This window comes from Oryx dammah, unplaced genomic scaffold, assembly GCF_014754425.2.
Source record: "Oryx dammah isolate SB20612 unplaced genomic scaffold, SCBI_Odam_1.1 HiC_scaffold_21, whole genome shotgun sequence".
NCBI classification, from domain to species: Eukaryota; Metazoa; Chordata; class Mammalia; order Artiodactyla; family Bovidae; genus Oryx; species Oryx dammah.
This window is the reverse complement of record NW_024070205.1, coordinates 43,249,434-43,269,407: the sequence shown is the minus strand read 5'-3', so window position 1 is coordinate 43,269,407 and position 19,974 is coordinate 43,249,434. Positions and strand designations below refer to the sequence as shown.

The 19,974-nt window shown below is 41.3% G+C and overlaps 1 protein-coding gene across 3 annotated transcripts in view; it reads right to left on the bottom strand.

The window, feature by feature from the left end:
* Window positions 1-17,669, bottom strand: part of LOC120880273 (selectin P) — a 46,906-nt gene extending 29,237 nt beyond the window's left edge. For all 3 annotated transcript variants that reach the window (XM_040263553.1, XM_040263554.1, XM_040263555.1), the window contains exons 1-3: window positions 17,574-17,669; window positions 6,151-6,241; window positions 3,349-3,735 (exon numbers count right to left, since the gene is read on the bottom strand). In XM_040263553.1, the coding sequence (XP_040119487.1) occupies window positions 3,349-3,735; window positions 6,151-6,241; window positions 17,574-17,576 (481 nt within the window). In that variant the 5' untranslated portion in view covers window positions 17,577-17,669. The remainder of the gene's footprint in view (window positions 1-3,348; window positions 3,736-6,150; window positions 6,242-17,573) is intronic.
* Window positions 17,670-19,974: the final 2,305 nt, after the last annotated feature.

Below are 19,974 nucleotides of genomic sequence, written 5' to 3'. Positions count from 1 at the left end.
ACAGAGAAGCTCCTCTGTGTGGTACAAAACAGGCTGTGGCTCTTATAACCAGTCACATTCATAAAGTTGTATTGTTATGGAAGCTCCTATGACAGATATCACAGCATGGAGGCTAGGAACTAGATGAGGGGTGACAGGGGTCACACTTACATAATCAGAACCCATGCCCCACCCCCTACTATTATGTGACCTCAAGCAAGTTCCTTATTTGAGTCCAACCTGTCCAAAGTTAGGGCCAAAGCCTTTCCACTTTTTGCCTGCGTTAAGTCTATGCCCAGCACCACATGGCAGAGGAGTTGAATGAGATGTTTACGACCTACTCATGATCAAAGACAAATGACCTTATAGGGAGTTGTGTCATAGGTCTGAATATATGAGATTTAGGTGGTACAGAGCACAACTGGCCTGCCAGGCCCTCCTCCCTAAGTCTATGCCACTCGGATGACAGAATGAAGAAGGACAGAGTTTCCTTCCTTCAAGAGACTCTTTGAGGGCATAGGCGCTGTGCACCTGTGGTGGATTCGTATTAGAAATGATACTACAAAAGCACGGAGTGTCTTTGTTGATGAGGTCATAGCTGGGAACAGGTCTGTGGCTAGGCTGTTTTCTGGTAGTGTTTCCTAAGCCTGGCCACACACTTGTCCACACTGGGGTCTATCACAAGAGGAAATCCGTATGTCACATAGAGGGTTGTGGTGTTTGATCTCTATGTTCCCTCTCAACTCTCAGACACTGTAGCTCTCTAAGCTGTGCAAGATTCTACAGCAGTAAGTTCCCATGGCAGCCAGTGAGTTTGATGAAGCTGCACTGAACCACTGGGAAGCATCTCAAGTAACGAGAAGATGCAGAAGGGACTTCCCTGGTGGACCAGTGGTTTAAGACTGTGCTTGCAGTGCAAGGGGCCTGGTTTTGATCCCTAGTCAGAGAGCTAGATCCCTCATGCCCTAGCTAAAAGATTCTGCATCCCACATTTAAGACACCATTCAGCCAAATAAAAACTAATGACAGAGAGAGAAGATGCAGAATGCAACAATAGCGCCTAGGTAGAAGTTTGGGCCATGTTTTCCCTCCTATTCACCTTGACCTACCAGTGCCCTACAGTGACACCTGCCTGCCCTATGCTCTTGAAACATAAAAGTTTTGTTCTGACTGTAGCTTCCTCAGGCTCTCAGAACTCTAGGAATGGAAAAACAGCCAGGTTCTGTATTCTACTCCATGTCAGGGTTTCCAGGCACATTAGTAACTTATATACTTCTTGGACCTCCAGGAAAGAACATAATGGCGATTCAATGAATCATTCTTTTTTTTTTTTTTTTTTGGACACCTTGTTCTGAGGTCTACCCAATCATTTAGGGAATTATTCAACTTAGTTCTCTTGTTGCAGGGTAGCATATGTATCTATTTCTCATCTATCTCCCACTGAGAACTGATGGTTCCCTCCATGCTTTACTTCTTGGATGGAAAAATAGCAGTGATAGTGGCTGCCTAGAGTATTGTGTTAGTAGAGATGGAGGCCAACTGTGTTCAGGTGAAATGGTATCAATTAGTGACATCTGCCATCGTCGCAGGCTAGACAGTGGCATTGTTCCATATCATTCATGCCAGTAATGTTCAATCTCTGTTCTTACTTGTAAGTTTTTGCAAGTTTTTTTGAGGAAGACTATCTTCCAGATATGGATGCTGAAGTTCGAATAGGGAGGGGAAGCAGTGGCATACTGCAACATCCTCGTGGCAGCCAAGACAGTCTGATCAGAGTGGGTTTAGGGAGCTAAAGCCCAGGAAAAGTAGGGAGCTGACTAGGAGATCAGTAGGATGAGCTCGCATTCTGGTAATGTCCATCTTGAATAAAAAACAGGCCATTGTTTTCTTTGTTAATATAATAATAAATAAGTTACTTATAAAATGAGATCTGGCTACATGACAATGCGTATATGGTCGTGTTTCCCCTTGGCTAGAAGGCTGTGCGAGGAAAGGGAGAAAGTACAGGGAATACTCTATACTCTGTGTCCTGTTCCATTACTGTGGAGGGCTTCTGAGGGGAGGTGTTTATAATCTAACATAATTTAGAATATACACAGCAGAAGGTGCGTCTGGTAGATCATTTATTGAGGAAGAAGCTTCAGAGTACTCAAGACTCTCTTGCCCAGGGCAACCCATACTCTCCCTGGCTGTAGTGTTCCTGTGCTATCCAAGGCAGGGGATGGGAAGTCACTCCATCAGAGAGATGGAGTCAGTTCTGGCATGAAGTGTGTGACTACCGGAAGGCCAAGCTTTCACACATGTCTGCTCACTCTGGAGCCTGGACAGAAGAGGATCAAATATATTCACAGGATCTCACCTTCAGTTACCTCTTAGCTTTCCTTACCTCTCACTTCCTACCAAAGTCAAATAGACCCGGAGATATGCTGTTGTTGGAGGGAATCAGTAAAGCATTGTCATCCTTGGTTATGTTCTCAAATTGTCTCCCAAGAATGTCAAGCCAAGGGTATGGTCACATATGTGGCTAAAAATACCACCTTGGAGTCAATGTGAATTTGAAACTGGCTCCATCATCAAGGGGACTTCCCTCGTAGCTTAGTTAGTAAAGACTCTGCCTGCAGTGCAGGAGACCCAAGTTCAATTCCTGGGTCAGAAAGATCCCCTGGAGAAGGAAATGGCAACCCACTCCAGTGTTCTTGCCTAGAGAATCCCATGGACAGAGGAGCCTGGCAGGCTACAGTCCATGGGGTCGCAAGAGTCGGACATGACTTAGTGACTAAACACCTCCCCCTCAACATCAAGGAACTTAGAACCTTAGGCAGATTCCTGAATAGCTCTGAGCCTTTCCCTCATCGGCTAAAGGAGAGTTGTATCTGGAGCTGATTGGTGAGGTTTTCATGAGGAATAAACACAGTAAATACTAAGTGGACTAATGACATAAACGAATAATGCTTGGAACATACTGATGATCTGTAGGTATTAGTTCCAACTGTATCTCCTAGAGACAAGGCCAAATTCTCTCTCAAACTATACAGTCTCTTATTCTAGGGCCCAGTGATGCTGAAAAGCTCTGGGCATAAATTTTAGGAGACCAAAACTTCCTGAGCATCTATTTTGGCCATTATAAACTATAAGGGTGGACCGAATGATATTAAAATTTCCTTCTGGCTTCAAAAGGCCAGTTTTGTCTAATTCTGATCTTATATTCTTCAAGATGCTCAATAATGCTGCTTCACTGACAGTTCACTCTTTGTTCCCAAGTCCCTGACTTTGAGACTCAATGTTATTGACTCGGGGGCTATATTAATGAACCAGGGAAGGCATTTTTTTTTTTAAAACAGGTAGATTTTAGAGTCAAGAAGCCCCTACCTCTATAGCAGAGTGCTCGCTTTCTTTTCCCGCAGGGCTCATCATTCCACTTGCCGGGGGCTGACGGACTCTTGATGTAGATCTCCACACAGTCCTGGTTGTTCTTCTTGTTGTTAGGCTCGTTGTCAGCCCAGTTCTCAGCCTCCTTAGTGAGAGTCTTCTTGGTTCCCACCCAGGTCCATTTATTGTCGATCTTTCGAATACCAATCCAGTAGTAAGAGTTGTAGTAAGGTATGGTCTCATTGAGATAAGCAATCTCATTTTTATTCTGGATGGCCACTAAATCCGTGTAGTACTTCTGGCAGAAAGCCCGGGAATAATTCCATGAATATGGTTTATCGCTGTAGTGGTAGGTCCATGCTGATACTTCTTTCTGGTTCATTAGCTCTAAGTAAAGGAGAGTGAGGATCAAGTTAGCGTCCCTAATGAGAAAGAGGTTGTGAGCATAAGTATACTTCTGTATAGTCAGGTGAGTCTGACTAGACGAGAAATACCAAAAGCATGATCCTTTTATGTCTAATCTAGTTGTTTTTAGGAAAAAAGAGTGGTTTCCATCTTTTAGTTAAAAGTGTTGATACACTTTAAGTCAGAATAAGAAAATGTACTCTTCTAGATGGAGAAGGCAATGGCACCCCACTCCAGTACTCTTGCCTGAAAAATCCCATGGATGGAGGAGCCTGGTAGGCTGCAGTCCATGGGGTCGCTAGGAGTCAGACACGACTGAGCGACTTCCCTTTCACTTTTCACTTTCATGCATTGGAGAAGGAAATGACAACCCACTCCAGTGTTCTTGCCTGGAGAATCCCAGGGAGTGGGGAGCCTGGTGGGCTGCCGTCTATGGGGTTGCACAGAGTCGGACACGCCTGAAGCGACTTAGCAACAGCAGCAGTAGATTTGTGGACACAGTGGAGGAAGGAGAAGGTGGGACGAATTGAGAGAGTAGCATTGAAACATATTCATTTGTATGTATAAAATAGATTGCTAGTGAAGTTTCTGTATAACACAGGGAGTTCAGCTCAGTGCTCTGTGATGATGTAGAGGTGTGGGAGGGGAGGGGTGGGAAGGAGGTTCAAGGTGGGGGAGGATATATGTATATTTATGACTGGTTCACATTGTTGATTGGCAGAAACCAATACAACATTGTAAAGCAACTATCCTCCAATTAAAAATAAATTTTAAAAAAAGAATAAGAAAGTGTCCTCTCCTGAGGATCTTTGGTATTAATAGTAAAGATTTGGAATCACAAAGTACTGGCGTTGAAAGGGATCTTAGGGGCCTTCTAACCTTCTCCTTTTAGAAATGGAGGGGATGTTAAATACTTTGCCCAAGCCCAAGTGAAAGTGAAAGTGAAGTCACTCAGTCGTGTTCGACTCTTTGCGACCCCATGTAGCCTACCAGACTCCTCCATCCATGGGATCTTCCAGGCAAGAGTACTGGAGTGGGTTGCCATTTAAATGACATGTCAAATGTCTTGATGGCTGCCTCATATCTTCAGGTACTACCTCTTCACGTGGGAAATAAGATGCTTTATGATCTGGAGCCTACCTGCTAGTCCAGCCTCATCACCCACCAGAGTTACTTTTCTTTAGCAAAAACAGAAGTCACCCACTTCCATGCCTTTGCACATGCTCTTCCTTCTCCTCTGGCTCCCCTTTTCTGCTTAGGCTGGGTAAACTTTTCCTCCACCTATTTTCCATGACTCCTCCAGGAGGGCTTGGTGTTCCTTCTTCCAGGCACCCTGTCTCTATCTGCTCCTCCCTCACTGCCAGGTGTTGTAACATCTGTTTGTATGACATGGGCCACACCTGCTAGACTGTGAATCCTAATAGGGGTCTCTTTTTACCTCTGGATTCTTAACACCAAGCAAAGAGCTTGGCACTAATCAGGCATTCCCTGCATACTTGTTGAGTAAAAACACCAGGTTTGTGGCAGAGGCTCATGGTATCTCCTGGGTTGCAATTTTACACTCATCCTACTACTCTGGGCTGTTTCCCTTTGATAAATTACTCTACTTCCTCCATCTCTGCTTATTCACTTGTTAAAATAGCACGTAAAACAGGCCTTTAAAAGAAATGTTTATGAAATCAAATGAAATAAAGAATGTGCCCTTCCAAAGTATAAAGAGGGTTAGGACACAAAGTAGTGTTAACCTAGCCAGTGGGAGCTCACCCCCACCAGAAGAGGCCAGTTCCCAAGTGAAGAGGTGCACAGGGTAAGCAATCTGGCCTGGAAATGGCTCTTTTTCCTGTTTATGAGGCCTTACTCCTAATCAACCCTCTCCTCAGCTGCCCACATGAGAGTTGGTTCTGTTTGCCTTCCCTCATAGGCACCTTTATGGCATTGTTTTGCTATAAGACTTTATTCTGATATCACCAGGGCTAGATTCTGACTTGCATAGAATTTTGCTTTCAGAATCCCCTTCCTCAGTAATAAAATTAAAACTTTTATAACTGCATTGGTTTAAAGATGAACATATTAGTATTACACATGAAAACATTTTCTTTGGCCTAGAGGAAAATTATTTCTAAAGAAATTATAGCATTTTTGTGGCTCTCTAAAAGTAATGCAGGCCTGTGTCTATTGAGTCGAATGCATAAATTGCCTGTAGGTGTATTTTTGTATGTTCTCCCTGAAGCCTTTTCTACCAATATGGTGGTGTTGGGTGCATTTCCCCCCGTCCAGGAATTCTGGGCTTGGACAGTTTTCCCATGCCTCACAACTGGCTACCATCCTTAACTTTGCCCATTTGGAGAAGTTACCCTAGTCTCTGAGGACCAGGTGAAAGGTTAGCATAAAGTTTACCGAAGATCAGGACACTGAAGCAAAGGAGTTGGACAGATCTGAAGACCACTCTCTGAAATCTCCAGTTCCAGATGGCTTTGGGGCAGCTGGCCTGAAACAAGAAAACTTCCTTTTAGTGTCCACGTGCAATCAATGTGGCCAACCACTTCTACTTAATAAGGATGGTCTTGAGTGACCTGTCTGTTTCCATTAGTGGGTGGCTCAAGCCTTCTGCTCTATTTTTATTTCTCGCTACTCTGCTTAAGACCTCCCCTAGTTGAAGATTGCATCAAGGCTCAGAACAGACTTAATTGCTCATTCATTCAACCAATATTTATTGAATAACAACTTGGTGCCACTAGGATTTTCTTTTATGATGTATTTTGTAGTACTATGTTAAAAATGTTATCTTTATTATTATGCAATAATCTCCCTTTAAAAACTGGTATGCCATACTCAAGAATAATAGGAAGTCTCACAAAACCTCCCTGACCCACAGTTGTCTGGCCTGTGCTTTGATGCACAGAACATCAATTAATTATGCTGCACTATGCCAACTATTCTGTATTATTGATCTATGTTTTCTTCCTTTACTATTTTAATATATGTCTATAATATTATTCAATGCTTAATGCATGTATGTAGACATATATAATTTTTTATTAGTAAATGAATAATAAACTTATTCACCTTGAATCTATAGCAAGGATGACTTCTCATAACCTCCCTTATGTTGGGATTTCATCAAATCTATTAACATGTTTGAAGTGTTTTTGACAGTGTGGATCACAGCAAACTGTGGAAAATTCTTAAAAAGATGGGAATACCAGATCACCTGACCTGCCTCCTGAGAAATCTGTATGCAGGTCAAGAAGCAACAGTTAGAACTGGACATGGGACAACAGACTGGTTCCAAATCGGGAAAGGGGAATGTCAAGGCTGCATATTGTCACCCTGCTTATTTAACTTACATATAGAGTGCATCACACAAAATGCCAGGCTGGATGAAGCACAGGCTGGAATCAAGATTGGTGGGGAAATATCAATAACCTCACATATGCAGATGACACCACCCTTATGGCAGAAAGCAAAGAACTAAAGAGCCTCTTGATGAAAGTGAAAGAGGAGAGTGAAAAAGTTGGCTTAAAGCTCAACATTCAGAAAACTAAGATCATGGCATCTGGTCCCATCACTTCATGGCAAATAGATGGGGAAACAGTGGAAACAGTGTCAGACTTTATTTTTCTGGGCTCCAAAATCACTGTAGATGGTGACTGAAGCTATGAAATTAAAAAGAGCTTGCTCCTTGGAAGAAAAGCTATGACCAACCTAGACAGCATATTAAAAAGCAGAGACATTACTTTACCAGCAAAGGTCCACCTAGCCAAAGCTATGGTTTTTCTGGTAGTCATGTATGGATGTGAGAGTTGGATCATAAAGAAAGCTGAGTGCCGAAGAATTGATGCTTTTGAACTGTGGTGTTGGAGAAGACTCTTGAGAGTCCCGTGGACTGCAAGGAGATCCAATCAGTCCATCCTAAAGGAGATCAGTCCTGAATATTCATTGGAAGGACTGATGCTGAAGCTGAAACCCCAATACTCTGGCCACTTGATGCAAAGAACTGACTCACTGAAAAAGACCCTGATGCTGGGAAAGATTGAGGGCAGGAGGACAAAGGGACAACAGAGGATGAGATGGCTGGATGGCATCACCGACTCGATGGACATGAGTTTGGGTGAGCTCTGGGAGTTGGTGATGGACAGGGAAGCCTGCCGTGCTGTGATTCATGGGGTCGCAAAGAGTTGGACAGGACTGAGCGACTGAACTGAACTGAACTGAAAGTGTTTTTAGACAAATAAGTTCTGGAGTTGCTCACCTAGCACCCTCCTGTTACACATGAGAATACTGAAGGTTGGTAGTGTTGAAAGCAACACACGGAAAATGACAGAAGCAGAGCCTAACTTTGAAACAAGAACTTTTTTACTTTTCTAAATCTCCAGGTTTTCAAACCCACCCTGAGTTTCTGTTGTAGATGATGGAATATGTGACATGCCCGAGCCTGGTTGCCACATCTGTGCTCATCCAGAGCCACCCCAGCAAAACCACCAACATAAAAATCATGTATTTGTTTTCTACTGAAGCTATGCTGCTCTTCCAGCCAGACTGCTACCTGAAACCCTTCCTAGATAGAAATTCTCAATTGCCACAGTCGGGCTCCAGAGATGGATGATGTAGGGTCTATGGGGTAAATGGTGGTTGCGGTGGTAGCGTGTGTGTGTGTGTGTGTGCACAGTGTATATGTACTGTTGACTCCAACCAGACCAGATAGTGTGGAACATGTAACACAAATCAGTGCAAATCTTCCAGACAGTGGAGTTATCTTTGTATAAGAAGCCTGGCACTTTTCTATCTAGAGTTTCTGAATATTGGCTTTGATAAGCAGACATGCTTTGTCTTCTTACTAGAATGCTAATCAACTGGCCGCTGCAGGACCTACTATCACATGTTGAGAGTATCATAATGTTATGATTTATGGTGCTGTTTCTTTGCATAGGAAGTATGGCGATAATCCCCTTAGTAGGAACTTAATCCCACAGAGGTCTCTGTGGATTATATTGTATCACCAGTTATTGTTACACCACTTTCAATTCAGTACCCAGTGAGTGTCATGCCAGGAGCTATAGCAGCAATCTTCAAACCAGAATGAGCCTGGCTTCCCAAGGGGTACATAAGCAGGGAGAATTTAAATAAATCTCTGTTCAGATTCCCAACTTTATCTTCAACATGTACACTTCCCTAAAACCAATCTGCCTACAAATGTATCTACTTCTTCCATTTTACAAAAGAAATCACACCTTTTGTAACCTGACTCTTACTAATCATTAGGCCTGGTCTCTGTATGTAAAAAACATCCGGTATGCCAAACAGAAACCATCCAAAGTATTGGTGTAGATCTGACAACTTGAATGCTTCAAATGATAGTGAAACAAATCATTTTCATATCAAGGAGTTTTCCATTTCTCTCTTTTCATTAACTTGATTGGGACATGAAACTTGGAAGGAGTTCAAAGAATTGAGAGACATCATTATAAGAAGCTTCCATGTACTTATTCAAATGAATAAAGGTCCTTAATGTTTAATAAAGTCCTTACAAAATGAAATATAGGAATAGAATTGATGGTGAACTTGTTTGATTATATCAATAAATAATATTCACACAAGGTTACATGGATAGGGAAAAAGCCCCTCTCCTTATGTAGAGATGTGTCTTCAATACCATTTTAAATATGGAAGTTTAAGTTACTTATTAAAACTTACAGTATGTTTATGCTATTTTTAAATTGTGCACTAAAAGTAATTGTCTTGCTAACTTGATCAAAAAGGAAAACATTTAACACATAGAGATTTATGATTTCGTAAAATTGAATCTTTTACATTTCAACTTAATCATATTTTTATTTATATAAAAATATATGATATAGTTATCAATAAAAAAGCTTAAAATGTATTAGGTTAAAATTCTGTTATAGGAAATGAAATAGAAATAGGTATTAAAGAACAGACAACAAAAAAGAAAAAAATATTAACTTCCCTATTATTAGGAACTAGTTTGTGTTTTTTTTTAAGTGATAAGTGTTATCAGATCACTGTGGTATTTTATTCCATTGGATAAACTCTAGGAAATGATGTAACATTTATTGTGAAAGGCCAATTTTTAGAATTCACTGGAAATTCCATCTTTTATTTTAAAACATGATTAAAAATTTAGCTCTCCACTTAGAAGGGTTCAAGAGGTTATATAATTTTCTAGGATTTTGATGGGGGGCAAGTACAGAAGCAAAAATATTGTTGGTGAAGAGCACAGTAACGTAGCTAATGAGAGTCAATATTTGCCTTTGAATCTGCTGGCTTTTTCCCAGGTAGACCAGAGGGTCATAGTGTTTATCATCCAGGGCCTGCTCTTCCTGTGCCCCGAGAAAGTGGTTTTCTTCCAAGAGAGTATTTCTACAGGTTTCTCTGGCTTTGGGGCCAGCTCAAGGAAGAGTGTTGGAATAGTGAGCCAGTGAGGCTCCTACCCCCATCTCCATTTCCAAGTCCACCCACTGTCCCAGCAGAACCATTTTATGTCTTAAGTTGTTTGTGTAAACTTTTCAATATGATTTGGTTTAGCAAAATAGAGACAGAGAGAGAGAAAGAGAGTGTGTGCTGGTTTTAAACTTTTTGAGATTTTAGAGGGCTGGCAATTGCTTCTGATTAAGACACAACACCTGAGAAAGGAAAATGCAAGTCATTGCGTGTCTCCCGCTTCAATCTGACCGTCCTTTTCTGTGTTCTAAAATCAGGATTATACCAAGAATCACCTCTCATTCTATAAGAGCGGCAGGAGACTGTAAGGATGACTACCAAGTCAATTAAGCATTTCTCCAGCCTTCTATAGCAAGTCTGGGGCTACCGTCACTGCCTACCACTGAGACTCAGTGAGTTCAGATGACCTGCCGATGCTTGCTCCCTGGAATGTATGTTGGCTTAACACAGTGATTCTTTTTTTTCCTCCTACATTTAATTTTTATTTTATCTTGAAATATAGTTGATTTATAATATTGTGTTAGTTTCAAGTGTACAGCAAAGTGATTCAGTTATGGATATACATATATCCCTTCTTTTTCAGATTCTTTTCCCATATAGGTCATTACGGAGTACTGAGTAGAGTTCCCTGCACTATACACTAGGTCTTTGTTGGTTATCCTTTTTATATGTATAAAGCACAGTGATTCTTATTCTCACGGAACTCATGAACTCCTTTGAAAGTCTGATAAAAGCCATAATCAGGATTCTTTTTTAAAAATTGCACTTGCAACTTTTCAGACAATTTCAGAATCATCTCTATGATATCTGTAAGACGGCTCCTTGACTCATTGGCAACTGACAAGCATTTGGTGTGTGGGTGTGGAAGATGAATGATGCTTAAAAGCCCTCCTTTGAGCAATCATTTTCCTCTGAAACTTCCTTGGGGTGAGGAAGCTTTCTCACATTTGTCCCTACTTTCATTGTCACCTTTAGGACAAGGCAGCGCTAGATCTAGGATGGTGAAGAGTTAAGGGCTCTGTCTTGGTGTCTGTGCCTAAACAAGTGCTGAAACACCAGGAAATACCTCCTGAGGAGAAGCAGCCGTGTGCTCTGTTCATTTTTATTTTAATATTCTTTGGCAGCCTACATCAAACCGGAAGTCACTGGGAAAGAGTCTGAGCCCGGGTTACTGGAATAACATCCTGTGCCTGTGTAAGCCTTCATGAAAGCTGCTTTCCACTGTGCTTGTCTTTAATTTTACTTTCCAAAGAATTAAAAGTGAGTGTGGGGTGAAGAGAGAGGCAGAGACAAAGTAGAAGGGGCAGGAAGTCTTTCCCCTCAACCTTTGCATAGAGTTTTTAGATGCCAGTAGTAATCCCATGTCTCCCAGCACGCCGGGTGGCTGACAAAGTTAGCAGGAAAGGTACCGCAGAAAGGTGATTCTGTTCTCCTGCCTATGTTGTAGACCACAGCCTTGCACTTTAGAGGCAGAACCTTCAGTGTCTCTCCCTAGAGCCCCTGTCTTCTGCTTAGGTCCTGTCTGATTCTTCTCCTTCCTCTACATTTCAGTTTTATTAATTTCTTGCCTCCTCTTTCTTCCTCAACTCTTAGTCCCCTCCAAAACTGCTCCTGCTCACTTTACCACTGACATCCCAATGACCAAACCCAATGCAGTCTTTCCATCATTATCTTCCTTGATCATTCTGTAGCAATAAATATTACTACTTCCTTTTGCTTAAAATGCTTCCCTGGTTCTTCTCTTGCTTCTATTCTGACATCTTAAGTGATTGTTCTCAGTCTTTTCCTGAATCCACGTCAAATCTGCCTTCACTTGCAGAGACAGAGATTATCCTGGGTTCCTGTCTCCAGGACCCTCTTCTCATCAGTCTTTTGCTTTCCTGAGGCCTCCTTATGGTCATCTGCATGTCAGTGGCTCTCCGTCAGCATCTCCACCCCTGACTTTCCCCCTGAGCGTGAAGTCTGCAATCCAAATGCAGAAGAAACCTATCTGCACTCAGCTGGAGGGAGCAGCTGGCAGAGCCATCTAAGGACAAGGGCTATGACTTACATCTGAACCCCAGCCATAGTAGAGAACAGATGCTTACTGCTTAATAAATGTGTTACAGAGGGCTCCCCTGGTGGCTCAGTGGTAAAGAATCTGCCTGCCAATGCAGGGATTGAACTAGGAAGATCCCACATGCCACGGAGCAACTAAACCTGTGTACTGCAATTATCGAGCCTGTGGTCTTGAGCCTGGGAATCACAACAAGATGAGTCACCACAATGACAACCTGTGCACTGCAGCAAAGAGTAGCCCCCTCTCCCTCACCTGCTCTCTGCAACTAGAGAAAAACCTGCACAACAATGAAGACCCAGCACAACCTTAAATAAATAAATAAAATGGTATTAAAAATAGGTTACAGATGAATAAATGAACGAATAAGTGAAAAAATAGCAAGGGAATGACTGAAAGTAAAATGGAAGCATGCTGAATGGAAAAATGTTGGGAAAATGTGATAATTATAATTAAATACAATAGGGTTACAGCAGTGATTATATCAAATTTAAAAGTGTATTGTATGGGAGGTGGGAGGGAGTTTCAAGAGAGAGGGGACATATGTACACCTATGGCTAATTCATATTGATATATGGCAGAAATCAAACCAATATTGTAAAGAAGTCCTCCTTCAATTAAAAAAAAAAAAGTGTGGTTAGATAGAGTATGAGAAGGCTGTACAAAAAAATATGTTCTAGGCACTTTGTCTCATTCTCTTGGAGTGTTAGAGAAACAAGGGCATGATGGCTCACGTCCCATGTGAGAGAACAGAGGAGCAGGACTCACTCACTGAACTCCACGTGGGTGGCTTTGGGGCCAGCTCAGGGAAGTGTGTTGCGACAGTGGCCAGTGGAAGAGAGAGAATTCAGGACCTACCATAGCTGGTGTGTCTCGAGAAAGCCTGGAGAAACATCAGATAGCAGCAGCTCTTAGAAGAGGGAGAGGAGACAGCAAATTCCATGTTAACTTTCTGGAGTGGGTGTGTCCCTTTGAAAGGCTCCCGCACCAAAGAGGGCTTATATAAAGCATGCATGTTCTTATTATTAACAGTATCCCTGACCCAAGCCCCACAACCTACTTGCCCACAGAGACCCTCAAGTCCTCCATCAAGTAGGACCAGGGAAGGAAGACCAAGGATCCCTTCACATCAATCTGCCATCAAACCCAATGGACTTTACCTTCTGGTGAGATACCTGGCCATTCTCCAGATTTCCACTTTACTGCTGCTGCACTAATTCAGACATTATCACTTCTTTCCCGGACCAGAGAAATCATCTTCCCCTTGATCTCTTCTTCTCAAGTTTACCCATCTCCAGTTCTTTATCTCTCATGCCATCAGAATGATATTCCTAACACAAAATCTGATCATATTGCTTCACTACTTAAAGTCCATCAGATGTTTCTATTCCCTGAACAAATTCTTAAGATGACACTTCGAGGCTCTTCAAGATGAGGCTTCTTCTTATTTATCTAGTCTCATCTCCTGCCATTACTCCTCAATTACCCCTCTCCTCCACCACAATTCTACCATGCATTTATAACAAGACATCTTGTACTTTTCAGAATACACTGTATGTTCCCTATGTTCTTTTTATGCCCAGAGCACCCTCTCCCTCTGTGGGTGCCCAGCTCTAGTAGACCAGGAATCTCCTCTTTAAAGGAGCCTTCCCCATACTAACCTCTTCCTCCCCACACCAAGATAGGCATGTCCTTGTATTGCCTGTGTTCTTTCCCAAAACTTATTTCAATAACTATCGATTTATTAAGTGCCTACAATGTGTCGGGTACTGTTCCAGGCAATGGTATTAAAATGATTAAAAAGATACAGTTCCTGTCCTCATGAAATGTACATTCTATGGAAGACAGACAATGAAGCAAACACGAATACATATACAACAGTACTGAACAATTTAACATAAAAAACAGAAGATAGTGAAAAGGGGTAGTTAGAGAATTAAAGCCAGGTTATGTGATAGAGTGACAGGGTAGTGATGTTAGACAGGAGGGAGGTCAGGGAAGACCTCTCTAAAAAGGTGACATTTAGACTGAGAGCAGAATGACCAGAAGAAAGCAGAGAGAAACAGGAGGAAGAGCATTAAAGATAGAAGGAAATGCTAATACAGAGGCTTTAAAGTGGAAGGAAAGTGTGGAGTGTTCAAAGGACAGGAAGAAAGCAGTGCAGCTGGAATGGAATGAACAAGGGGAAGCAAAGGATGAGATGGTGCCGGGGACAGATCACTCTGGGCTTTGGCAACCAAAACAAGGAGATGAAATTTTTGTTCTAAGTGCAAGTCAAGTGGGGGCAGCAAGCAGATTTTAAGAGAGGGAGTGATGTGGTCTGATTGCTGCTGAAAATTGGGAAGTCCTGGGGGTTAGTTGAAAAGCAGTTGGTTCATGGCCAAATCGTGTGAGTCAGAAATACTGGTTGCAGAAGGAATCCAACTGCCAGGGTTTTGAACAGAGAAGCATCCTGAATAGACGGTGTTTCTCTCTCTCTCTTTGTAAAAATTTGTGTTAATATCTGTAGACTTTCAAACTGAAAATGTAATAAGTCTGTGCTCAGTCTCTGAGTCATGTTTGACTCTTTGTGACCCCATGGACTTCAGCCCACCAGGCTCCTCTGTCCCTGGGATTTCCCAGGATTTTCCCTTCTCCAGCAAGTCTACAGGTGATTTTAAATGAATTATTTATCTTCAACATTTATTTACATGTATTTCTAGCATACTGCTAGGTAAATGGTGGGGCACCAAATGAATATTTGCAAATGTTGGGTATTATAATATCTACAAAATCAGTTTGTTTTGTCTTAGAAATTTCCTATGAGAAGGAAAGAAAATTAAAGAGGGTCAATAGGAATGCAAAGGCGGTAGGAAGATAGGAGAGTCATTGAGAAGATAGAATTATGAAACTTCTTGGCAGAGTAGAGATTTTCTAGGTAGTACAGCTGATCATATAATTTCCCTTAAGTTTCTGGGTGGTGGTGGTAATATAGTATAGCTTTTAGTGGCCATAGCCTAAAGGCAGAAAATGAAACAGTCAAACAAAGAGATCTAAAAGCCAAATAACCAATAAAAATAAAGACAGGAAGGAACCCAGGACATCAAAACTAAGAATCAAAGCATATGTATATATTTAAATCAGACTCCTGATCACCATTATATAGGGTGAAATATTAATATTAAAAATAAAGTAGCATAATTAAAAGATTTTAAGTCATCTGGACCATCACTGAACTATATCTCTAAAATATAAAGGATTCATTTTGTATATTTGACTTTATAAAATTTCTATTTTGCTTTTCAATCAGAGAAATGAATTACTTAGAAAACAATGTAATAAATGCCATTTATGAAACACCATATGCTACCCTCTAGGGTCAGGTCTAGGGTCTTTTCCCAGGGCTGCCTGTTTGAGCAGTAAGTCACTTTGATATTTGGGGGTTTGATTAACAAGTTTCCACTTACAAAATTCTGAAACTGAACTTTCTAAGACCTAGCAGCCAGCCCAGGAGAATGTGAACCATTTATTTATGTTTTGAAAAATAGGTAATGAGAGGAAGAGTAAGAACTAGTTAACAGACATAAAATGGTTAAAAGGCATAGATGGAAGTGAACCCAGACCTCCTCTTTAGCCCACTGATACTCTAACACTGGCATAATTTAACTGTAAGTTCCCCAGTTAGAGCTCCCACATTCTGAGATCCATCTGGTTGAAAACGCACCAGCAGATAAACCTTAATATGTTTCTTCACCTCCTAGGGTTAATTGAAGCCATTCTGAACTTGAAGTTGAATTTACATGCAGAGTTTGGTGTTCCCGAATCCCAAGAGACAAATGTGCTCCAGGGTAAAGAAAGAGGTCTTGTCTCTGGAATGTTTAAAACAATTCCAGGGCTGGAGTTCTTAGCACTTCATTGCAGAGTCTAGTTCCAAGAAGCCAATGGAGAAACTTCTGAGCTTAAAACACAGGAGGTGAGAGGATGGGCTTCTTAGACATGGAAGTTTGGGGACCCCCTGCAGTTATCCATAAAGCTCAGTGTTTATGTGGATGTCTGGCATTTCATCTGGGAAAGGATTTGCACCTTTCTTCAGAATCTCAAAGAACTCCATGATTTAACATTCCTCTAAAAGGAGGATCCCAGGGAAAATAGATGGAAGAAAAAAATAACTGTTTGTTTAGGTTGACCAATTCAGGAAAAATATGCAAGAGATAAAGAGATAAAAGAAATCTACATTCTTACATCACTGGAGTTCACACTCAGAACAGACTCAAACTCCTTCCTCTTCTTTTCATCATTCTTTTATTGCTGTTCAACCCAACCTGGAAAATCCTCACTAAAGTGTTTGAAAATTGTTCTATAGTAAAGCAAAGAAATGGGGGTGAAGTGAATATAAGCACTACTTTCTTCTGGTATTCCATAGAAAGGGGCTCAAAAACAGGGACAGTCTGCTTCCTCTCTAGCCACAGACTAAAGGATTTTAGACCCTAGGACTGTATGAGATACACCTCATAAGTCAAGGGTAAAACTATGTGTTTGCGCCTTATTTAATGAGTTCAAGAATGCCCTTTTCCTTGGATCTTTCCTGGATTTCAGATCCTACAAAATCCCAAGATCTTCTCTTTCTCATAACAATAATAGCTAACATCTGCCAACTCACAACTATGTGCCAGGCTCAGACCTACTTGTTTTTCAGCTTATTTAATTCCCACAGTGATGCTACAAAGTAAAGTACTATTATTCTGTCCATTTTACAGATGAGAAAACTGAGTCACTAGCAGGACTGAGAGTTGTGGCAGAAACAGAAACTGTGTGGCTAGTCCACATCAGTCCTAGCAGACTCCTAGGGTACAGAAAAAGAAATGGGAGAGCTGGGATGAGAAACCATTTGACTGTAGTCTTATACCAGGGCACTTACTCAGCCTTACATTCAACCCAGACAGAGAAACAATCCTGGAGAAGAGTTGAGGGTTAACCAGGAGAGTCCCTATAAGCCCTGCTAGGAAAGACAGTAGCTGTGGAGCAAGAGGACAGAAATTCAGATCCAGACCACATCCAGTCCAACAGTACACCTTAGGTCAAACCTAAGCTTCTCTGGAAGGCGCAGCATCTTCATTTGTAACATGGACATAGCAACTCAAAAGGATGCTGGGAGGGTCAAAGTGGGCAGCAGGTTTTGAAATTCTTACAAACTCCATGGGGCTACTCAATGTAAAAATCCATAACTACTGCTAGTCCACATTTTAGGAATCCTTATCTGCCTGCCTCAACCCCAAACCTCTTCCACCCAACCACTTCCCGTAGCAAAAAGAAATGAACTTACCATCTCTCTTGTGACACGGCTGGCTTTCTGCTGTCTGTCCAGCCCCAACTTCTTATAATCTTGCTGGCACCCCTCAGCCGTCAGGCTGTTTAGAAAAGCACTTCCTATTCACTTTCCTGAAAGTCACCACAGCCCTTCCCACGAAGTTAGAATGTTGATAATATGGGAGCGATGTTGGCAACTTAGAAATAACAGTCACTGAGGAAGGGGGAGGAAGGGGGGTACAGACTTCCATGGGAGGTGGTCCGAAGACAGACGGGGGCAAGTGTGAATCACTCCTGGACATTCCAGGGTGGGTAGTGCAACAATCATACCCACGTTCCCCAGTGGTCAGGTTTCCTTGATATGACCTGTGATAAGCTACTCCAATTTAAGGTCATATATCGGAAAACACACTTGATCTTAATCATTAATGTAAATTTTCCAGTTACAGTAAAATCTCAGTGAATGTTTTCTATTCCAGAAGCTTTCTGAGCAAAAATAGTTACCAAAAAAAAAAAAAAAAAATTAGGTGGAAAAGGGAAAGCCACTGAGGGTTTTCTGGCATCTGGAGGGATTGTTAGAGTTTTGGAGTAAGATATAAAACAGACATGGGTCATTATTAGAAGGGAACTTCTGCTTCTTAAATGAGAAAAAAATATGTGAAAATGGTTAGTGTTGGACAAGTAAAAGACTATGTAGCAGAGTGGTTAAGACTTGGGCTCTTTGAGTCAACTGCCTGAGACCCCTCTTGGCTGCATGTGTGGCTGTCCTCTAGGCAAAAATGCTTAAACTCTCTATGCCTCTTTTTTTTTTTTTTTTAACTGTGAAATAGAATGGTAATAGAACTTACCTTACAGAGTTGTTATGTGATTAAATGAGTTGATATGTGGAGTGTTTGAAACAATAACTAGCCCACAGTTGGCACTCAATGAATATAGGCTATTATTACTTTTCAGATATGCCATCAGACAGTAAAACCAAGTATCAAGCATTTAGTGTCAAGTCAGAAAACCGTAACTCCAGTTACGGAATTCAGTTGTGCAGTAGTGGGTGTTATTTTTCATTCACTACATGATTATTATGTAGTATATTATTATTATACTACATGGGGCTTCCCTGGTAGCTCAGATGGTAAAGAGTCTGCCTGCAGTTTGGGAAACCCAGGTTCGATCCTTGGGTCAGGAAGATCCCCGGGAGAAGGAAATGGCAACCCACTCCAGTACTCTTGCCTGGAAAATCCCATGGATGGTGGAACCTGGTAGGCTACAGTCTATGGGGTCGCAAAGAATTGGACACGACTGAGCGACTTCACTTCACTTCACTTCACATGATTATTACAACTTGTAAGTAGGCATCTCATGGACTGATTGAAAGTGGAATAAAATGGAAAAATCTGGAAGTCCAAAGATAAAGATGATTTAAGGATCTTGGAGCTGCATTTGAACTTAGGAGTTTGGAATGAAGAGGAAATGATTAACACATGGTAGAAATAGAAAGCCTAGTAAAGGAGGCAGTGATGGAGGAATGGAAGCAGGGGAACAAGGGATGTTGAGAGATAGGAAAGCACAGGGATCTTTGAGCAGCGTGATGCAAGGGTTCAGAGCCAGACTGCCTGGCTCCATCACCAACAATCTGTGAGACCTGAGGAGGTATTTTCCTCCTGTAACTCAGTTCCCTCAGCTATACTAACAAATAAGGATAACAGTCACCGGTCATCATCACCACACGGAATTGTTTGGACAGTTAAATGGATTTACACTTGAAGTGCTCAAAACAATACCTGGCACAGTGCAAGTGCAGTGCATGCGTTCACTATTTTTTTCCTAAGATTTGCCTTGCCTTCCTCCTATTCTTATTTTTACACTCTAGACTCTCTTTTTGATATTGCTTCACTTAAAAACATTTCTCAGAAGAATATGAGGGAAGACACTAGATAAACTCTAGGTTCTATCAACAATATGTTTTAAGTGGGATAATGTTAAATTGTAAGGCGTGTGAGGGAAGTAGAAAAGAATTCCAAGGAATAGGAATGGAAGGAAAATACCATTGACTGTTTAAAAGCTGTTTAAACTGAAACCATTTGCTCAAATGGATTTAGTCTAGTAGAAAAATCTATATTGTTTCTAATTAGGTGGCCACTAAAAACATGATGATTCTAATATAATCTGATTAATAGTATTTCTTCTATGTTCCATACATATTTTCTCATCTTGTATTGTACTAGAAATTCCCAAAGGATGGGACCTCTTTTTATATTAGTCTTGCTTCTCCTGTAGTATCTAGCAGAGAACAATCAGACACCCAACAAATACTTGTTGATTCATTGATTAGATCTATGACTCTGGGTAGACGCAATAAAAGTGTCCCCTTCATCTTCCTCTCTAATTTCTGTTTATATTATTTCAGTGATGTGTTTATA